Raw genomic sequence first — 7,940 nt, 5'->3', positions numbered from 1 at the left:
AGCAGAAATCTTGACCCCCTAGGGCAGCAGAGCCCCCTCTGAGGGATCAGCCCCCCTCAAGGGATCAGGCTCCCCGCGGGGATGGGGGTCCCGAGGCGACGGAACCCCCATGGAACCACCGTCCCCTCACACCGCCCCTCACACCGTCCCCGGCCCCTCCCGGCGCCCCCGCCCCCCGGCCCCGCCCCTCCCCGCCGCGCGCCGCCCCGCGGCATTGTGGGATGAAACAGGATGTAGGCAGAACAGCGCGGGCGGACGGGCCGGGCGCGGCGGGCCGCGCCGCGCCGCAGCCAATAGGAGCGCGGCGCGCGGGGCGGCGCAGCCAATGGGAGCGCGGCGGCCCGCGCGCCGCAGCGGGCGGGGCGGTATTTGAGCGCGGCGCGGCGCCGGGGCGCAGAGCGCGCGGGGCGCCGAGCGGAGCGGAGCGAAGCGGGCTGAGGCAGCGGGGCCGCGCCTCCTCACACCCCATCCTCCTCCTCCTCGGTGCTGTGCCTCGCCCTCCCGGGGTGGCCCTGTCACTGTGAAGGTGAGCGACGCCTCCGCCGGGCGTCTTCGAGCCTCGCCCGGCACCGGCCGCTCCGTGTGCGAGGTGGCGGCGGGGCCGCCCCGGGGGAGGGTCGCGGCCGTGGCCGGGCGGGACCGGCCCGTGGATGGCGCTCGGAGCCCGCCCCGCCCCGGGGGTCCGCGCTGGTGCGGCGCCGGCCCCGCTCCGGGCAAGGTCACCGCGGCCTCGGGCGGCCCCGGGGCTCCCCCCGTGAAGGTCACGCAGGGCTCCGGCTCCCGGCAGCGCCTCCCCGAGCCCCCCGCTGCCCTGCGCGGAAAGGGGCTGTGCCGCACCCCCTCCCAGGGCCCTCCTCGGCCGCGGTGGGGGATGCGGTGGGTGCCGGGCTTGGGCCTCGTCCCGATCCGTGGGATCTGTGCTGTCCTGATGGGGAAGTGATGGATGCTGGGCTTGGCTTCTCGTACCCGTCGTCGGGATCCATGCTGTCCTGATAGGGAGGTGGGTGGGTGCTGGGCTTGGGCTCTGTCCCCGTTCTCGGGATCCTGCTGTAGTGCTGGGGAGAGTGGTGGGTGCTGGGCTTCAGCCTCGTCCCATTTCTAGGGCCCTGTCCCAACCTGGAGAGGGAAAGAATGGTTACCAGGGGACTTGTGTCTCATACCGTTCCCAAAGCCCCAGCCTGTCCTGCTGGAGCTGCCATTGAGTGCTGGGCTTGGGCCTCATACTCCTGAGACTTCATTCTACCCTGATGAGGGAAGGGTTGGGTGCTGGCTGGGCCCTAATCCCCCTGCCAAGGCCTCATCCTGCCCTGGAATGGCATCTGGGGCTGTGGTCTTCCTCCTTATAGACCGCATCCTGCCCTGGGTTGGGGAAGGGGTGGCTGCTGGGGCTGTGCTATTACCCCTTCCCAGGCCCATCTTACCCTGAGCTGTGTGCTGGGGCTTTGTGGTTTTCCTCAGGTAGGGCCAGATTGGGTGGCAAGACCCCAAGGGCCACCTGTGATCTTGTGGTTTAGGGTTATGATGTGTATGTGGTGGCACTGGCCTGCCTCGTGGGGAGGACCAACCTGTAACTCCCCGGGGAATGAGCTGAGACTGGGGCCCTGCTCTGGGTGTTCATGTGGGTGCAGGGGGTGACACTTGGAGCTGCTCCCTATCCCATGGCAGGTGCAGGGCAGCACAGCCACTGCCAGCCCCTGTCGTGTTTGGCTGTGGAGGGTGCTGTGCTGGGCAGGGCAGGGCAGGTTGGCCAGTGATCTCCTGAAAGATAATCGTTTTTTCCTATGGTGCTGTCGCCCGCAGCAGCACGGGCCTGCACTGGGATGCTCCTTGCCTAAACAATGAGGAAGGGAGATGCCTTTTGCAGGTCACTCCTGGCTGGTTATGCAATGGCAAGTGCCCTCTGAACTCTGAGCAATGGAGCTGTGTGAAGGCCTGGTGTGTATGAGAGCTTGTTTGCCCTTTTTCCCTGAAGATGCTTTCCTGGAAGAATGACCCACAAGTGGATTTCTGCTGCTTTCCTCCTCCAGCAGACTGGACCCCTAGAAGACTTTTCCAAATCTACAAGCAGTTTGGGCTGTTCTGAGCTGTGTCTTTTTCCCCCAGGGTTTCTGGGCTACAGGCAAACCCCCACTGGCTTAAACCACAGTATGGAGAGGAACAGACTGCCTGGACGTGGCTTTTCCAGGGCTGTGGTAGGGGCACGTGCTCTCTGTTGGCATTGGAGCTCAGTTCCTGTCATCCCTCCCGATGCTGTTAGTGTATGTTAATAGCAGTGCTCTATTAAAGACTGTATCTAAATTGTATAAATTAAGGTGGCAATAGAAGTCTTCAAGTGCAGGCAGAGGGAAGAATTGAAGTATTGTAATCAGAGGGCTGCAATTATGTAACTGGATTCTCTTTCTCTCTGGGTAGCAAGCTCGTTTAATTGCTGTAACAAAGCTACTCCTTCAGTTTTCTGGGACTCTTCCAGGAAGTGATCATTGCAGCAGATTTTTTTTTCACTCCACAGCAGAGCTAAAAATGTGTAGTTTCACTATTTCAAAACACGCTTGGTAGTATCACCTCAAGACTTACAGCGCTGTAAAAGGATTTAGGAAACTTAATGGTGCTCTGCAGGCTTAATGGGAGGCACTGCTTGCCATTAAGAAGCTTATTCCCACAAAGTTTGAATCTGCTGTGGTAAGAGCAGCTATGGTCCTTCTTGGAGCAGTTACCTGGTCCTCCAGGTAACATGTGACCCCTGACCAGGCCTTCCATGGGGCATGGGGGCAAGCTCTGGTGTCTGGAGGAGGACTGCATGGGGCTCCTCCTCCAGGGCTTGAAGAAAGGCTGCAGGGCTGGGATTGTCAAATCCCAGTTTTCTAGGATAATATGAACTGTGCTGGAAACTTCCTGGTGCTGAACAGCTCCCTAGAGAGGCCACAGAAGATCTAATGGCTGCAGTGGCTGGTACAAAGCACCTGAACTAACTTACAGAGTGAAGGGGGCTGCACACCCAGTTCCAGTACAGCAATTCCCAGTTTCTTAAAGGTCCTGGGCAGCAGTACCACGCTGGTTTTGGCCTGTGTGTTGTGGTTCCCAGGTGGGGAGGGCTGGCTCTGTGATGGGATTTGCTTCCACTGCCCTGTTTTCAGGCTGCATTGTGGTGTTAACCTGCTTCTGGCTCATCAGACCATCTTTGTCCCGTGGGAAGAGCTGAGGGCTGGGTTTTGTGGCAGAGCAGCAGGGAGGGGAGGGGGTGATGATGGCTGAATGTGGAACAACACTCCTCCCGGGCTAAACTCACAGCAGGAACTGTGACACCTGGGATGGGGTGGGATGAAAGCACCGCTGCTCTTAGTGTGCTTCCTGGGATCTGTTGCTTGCAGGGCTCTGAGCAGAAGATGTTCCAAACCACTGGTGCACCTGGAAGGGAAACTTGGCTGTATCCTATTGACGTTCAGGAGGGCTGTGGCTCTCTGCAGATCCCGTCTCCTCCCACACAGAAGCTTTTCCTGCATGTGTTTAATGCAGGTGGTGATGTTTGATCTAACCTCCAGCCAGTGCTCTGGTGCTCTGGCTGCGAGGGGCGCCTTGGCCTGGGACTGCTGTACACACCCCCAGTAAACTCGCCCAGGCCATACAGGGGTTTGTAGTGTCGGCTCGTGACGCAGCCTGCACAGAAAGGACAACCTCCGATGCACAGGAAGCGTCTCCTTTCTTGGGAAGGGATTAAAGGACTCTATGTTCTGCCTTAGGTTCACGATGTCTGACAGAAAGGCTGTGATCAAGAATGCGGACATGTCCGAGGACATGCAGCAGGATGCTGTAGACTGTGCTACACAGGCCATGGAGAAGTACAACATAGAAAAGGACATTGCAGCATATATCAAGAAGGTAACTCTGGGCCGAGGGGGCTGTGCTGGCTGAGACTTCCCAAAGCTCCTGAGTCTGTTCCTGTCAGGAGCTGAGTGGCTGAGGCTTCGTGCTTGTGTGTTGGGAGGGAGAAGATGCTTGGCTTCTTGTCTGCTTTACTGCTGTTTTCAAGAGGATGGAGTGACTTCTCCAAGGTCAGAGGAGGGCTGTGGCAGAGCTCTGGCAAGCTCTGAGCAAACTATGAGTGCTGTCCCTCAGGATTTGCCAGCCTGGAAAGGGCTGGCTGCAGCCTCTGCTTAGGACCTGCTCCCCTGATGCTGCTGCTTGACTTGCAGCACCAGTGCAGGTGGGATGACTCTGATGTTTCACTTGGTGGGCAGCAGTGCATGTGTGTTCCTGGCTCTGGGATGGGAGCTGAGGAGGAGGATGGGCCTTGTGGTGGCTGCTGGGGTTGTGGAACGTGCTGTGTTAGAAACAGGGTGAGCAGCTGCCCTGGCTGGTGGAGAGGTGTTTCCCCATTTGCAGGAGCCCGTTAATTGTTTCGTGTTTGATGACATCTGGGGAGCTGTTGGTTCCCTCTGTAGCAGCTTCTCAGAATGGTCAGGCAAAGTGCTTTTGGAGGAGGGAGGTGTGACTTCAGAGGCAGTGCAGTCCTGGCACTTGGGCTGGCATTTGGGCCTTGCTTGTAATCTAAGCTTGAAGGTAAAGGATTCAAAGGTGTCTCCTGACTTCTCAGATCACTTTGAGGCATGACTTACCTCAAAGTGCTCGGGGCAATGCAGCCTGTAAAGTGAGTGAGTGCAACAGAAGGCATCCAGAAAGAAGTTGGCCTTTATATCCTGAGAGTGTGTTGGGAGGAGGGAAGCAATTTGATGCACCTTCATGCCCTGGCAAGAAAGCCTTTTCCTTACTTCAAAGGTTCCCTGCAAAGAACTCAAACTGTTGCTGCTGTCTGAGACTAGCACTAGCTTTAATCTTGGATGTTGAGTCTGTTCTTCTGGCTCTGTCTCAGGGGAGAGAAGGGTGTTCTTGGGAGTTGTGTGTTAATTAGAGGGAGGAAAATGGTCTTTAACCCTATCCTACCTGTTAAGTAGGAGAAGACTACTGAACCAGCATTCAGCTTGCTCACCTCTGACCTCTTGGTCTCCATGTGTTCTCTGGGCTGTGGATCTGCCTGCTCATTTTCAATGTGGATTCTTTCCCCTTTATGTGTACAAAAGTCCTGAACAGCAGAAACCAGGCTTATTCCTTTTTTTTTAGGTGACCTTTCAGCTCCTTGCTGGAGGAGACATGCCAATACTTTATTTTTTGTGAGTGGGTTTGGAATGGGAGAGAACTATTCCCCTAAGTAGCCTACACACAGGGCCTGGATAGTGCTGTTCTGAGGAGAGCTCTTGCCTCTGCTCTCCCTGCCCAGGGCTAATGGGTGCTCCAAGGCTCAGGAGTTGTTTTGCTCCAGTACAGAGGTCTGGTTGCTTAATAGAATGGTGTCTTCCAGTGGGGAATCTCAAGATGCTGCAGGTGGGAGGAGAGGCGATAGTGCGTGAACAGAACCAGCTCAGAATTTGTGCTTAGAACTATTTTCATGTGGGCTTTCTTGGCCTTAATGCCTCTCTTCTCTTTCTTCAGGAATTTGACAAGAAATACAACCCAACTTGGCACTGCATTGTTGGCAGAAACTTTGGCAGCTATGTAACACACGAGACAAAGCACTTCATCTATTTTTACTTGGGTCAGGTTGCAATTCTTCTCTTCAAGTCTGGATAGGAAGTAGGAGCGAGTGAGATTTGGACTGTAATGCACTGATGGCTGAAGCCACGACTCCCTCTAACATGGCTATGCCGCTGCATGGACTGTATACTATATTTAATGTGTATATGTTGCAGTAAAAATCTACTTCTGTTTAGTTGCCTGGGAAGAAGGCGGCATTTTTTTGTTACTGCTTTTTTTGGTTGTATTGCACTAGGAAACCTGTAAATGCTTAAACAATGGCCTTTACGTGGGAAGAAATAAAACTATTCCACAACAGCTCCCTCAGTGGTAACTCCTTCTTTGAGGCTGGGAAAACTTCTTTGGGCAGGCCAAAAGCCCCTGACTTCCCTACTGAGTCCTGTTAGACTGTTAATCTTGTAAAGAGGAGCAAAGCCAGTGTGAGCCTCTGTCCCACCCTGCAGACTGTAGAGAGCTGGCTCTCCCAGTACCCTCAGGGCAGGTCTTAAACCTTCCCTGAAAGCTGGTGGGGTGGCTCTTGGTGCCGTGGCTTCCACACCCAAGTCGAACTCCACCTCGGACTGTGATCCAGGCTTGCAGCTGGCACCCTCCGTGTTCGCGCTCAGTGCCCATCGCTGTATCTTTGGCTCTGCTGAAACGTTGACCTAGACTTGTGTAAGCAACTCAGCCTGGTCTAGAAGGCTTCAAAACCACCCCCTGAGCTGCTGCTTGCTGCAGAAAGCAGCATCCTGTGGCTGAAGTCTTTAGACCTTGATATTGAGCTCTAAAGCCACGTGGCCCAGCCCCGCAATGGAGTAGGATATCAAATTGGTGACTACTGACAACAGCTCTATTTGGCATGTTTGTAGCCAGTTGTCTCAACACTGCCTTAACTTGATGCTCTCCTTAAAGCAAGCTAAGTCGTGTGGAAGACTTGTAAGTGGCCACTGTCTTTTTTTGTTTTAATTTTATTTTTATTTTCTGTAGCTGATAAGCTATTTCTGGAGGACTGTCCTCCATGTTCTGATATCTGCTTTTGTTCTTAAAGCACAGTACCAAGAAGTTAAATTTACATGTGATGTTTGTGTGAAGGAAACTCATGTGACATCTGCTTCAAAGGCAGACAAATGTCTTGGTCTCCAATAGGTTCAGCAGTGATGTTGTCTTAGTATGTACTGACTTGGGATTATGCTGCAGGAAGTTCTGATCTGGGTGTGGAGAAGTACTCTGTGATGGCAAGTCAAACCCTGGTGCTTGTCATAAGCTCTATTTATTGGTTTGCTGACTAATGCATTGGCAATATCACTGAGCTGCTGAGCCCACCTCGTGTCTCTGAGATGCATTTGGTGTTGGGAACAAATCACTGCTGGGTGGGGAAGGGCAGAGTGAAGGGAGTGCTTTGTGAAATGACTTGGTGACCCAGGTTCACGACTTCCTGAAGTAAAAGTCCTTCTTGTCTCTGTGCAAAATCCAAAGTATGCCTAATTTTGTATTATGGATAGAACAATGTTGTAACTAGAAAGAATGTAGCTGTCATAATTTCATGTTGATGGAAATGTCTGCACTGGGGTAACGTGCCTTGGACTGTCCGGGGCACTCGTGTGGTCTTGTCTCTTCAGAACTCCATTCTGGGTCTGAAAGGAGAATGTTTTGGGTTTGTTTTTTTCCAAGCATGAGTCTAATGTGAATCTGTTCACGGTCTCTCGTGGAGCAAGGTCTGTTCCCTTCATAACTGCAATGGCTCAAATACCATTTATTTTTTTTTCAAACATTAAAGGTGAATTGACACATTTATACAGCCTCTGGTTTCTTCTTCTTCCTTACCAGCTGCCCTGAGCAAAACTTGTGAGTTCTCTGCCCTGGAATGTGCTGACGACCCAAAGGAGGCAGGTCTGTGAGGAATGGCCTGAGGAGCACGTGTGGTCCCTCTGTGCTGGTGCTGACTTCCAGCCTGGCTCAGAGGCTGAATCAGAGGGAGGGATCAAGGGAATTGTGTCCTGCTGCACCCTGATGGGATGTTCTGTGCCGAGCGACCTGGATCTGAACGTGCTGGGACTGACCTCTTAATGGCTTCAGACAGCCGGGGGTTGGTACAGCAGCTGGGATCCTGGCTCCCGCACACAGAGGTGTCTCCCTGCTTCCCAGGAAAGCAGGTTTTCCCTTCAGGCCTCCTCCCTGTGTTGGAGAGAAAGCTGAGAGCTGAACTGATGTGTTTAATACTTCTCTCACCACGGGGGCTGCGGGCTTGCCCTCAAACAACCCCCTCAGCTTGTTATCTTGCTCCTGCTGCAACCTACATTTGTGGTTGTGGCCTCTGTGATATTTTGGAAAAGCTGTGGGCTCTCCCCAGCTACAGCAGGGTAGCAGCTCTGCCG

At 54.1% G+C, this 7,940-nt stretch overlaps 1 protein-coding gene across 2 annotated transcripts; it reads left to right on the top strand.

The window, feature by feature from the left end:
• Positions 1 to 381: 381 nt before the first annotated feature.
• Positions 382 to 7,359, top strand: DYNLL2 (dynein light chain LC8-type 2). 2 transcript variants are annotated; one of them, XM_032707416.1, is made up of 3 exons: positions 382 to 526; positions 3,738 to 3,876; positions 5,485 to 7,359. In XM_032707416.1, exons 2-3 carry the CDS (start codon positions 3,745 to 3,747, stop codon positions 5,620 to 5,622), a joined length of 270 nt encoding a protein of 89 aa, XP_032563307.1. In that variant the 5' UTR covers positions 382 to 526; positions 3,738 to 3,744; the 3' UTR covers positions 5,623 to 7,359. The 2 variants fall into 2 exon arrangements, with proteins under 2 accessions (XP_032563307.1, XP_032563306.1); XM_032707415.1 differs by lacking the exon at positions 382 to 526 and having other exon boundaries at positions 3,724 to 3,876.
• The last annotated feature ends 581 nt before the right edge of the window (positions 7,360 to 7,940 follow it).

Source organism: Chiroxiphia lanceolata, chromosome 20 (genome assembly GCF_009829145.1).
Source record: "Chiroxiphia lanceolata isolate bChiLan1 chromosome 20, bChiLan1.pri, whole genome shotgun sequence".
In the NCBI taxonomy this organism is placed as follows: Eukaryota; Metazoa; Chordata; class Aves; order Passeriformes; family Pipridae; genus Chiroxiphia; species Chiroxiphia lanceolata.
Note: the sequence above shows the minus strand (reverse complement) of the source record. Positions and strands in the feature narration are given on the sequence as shown.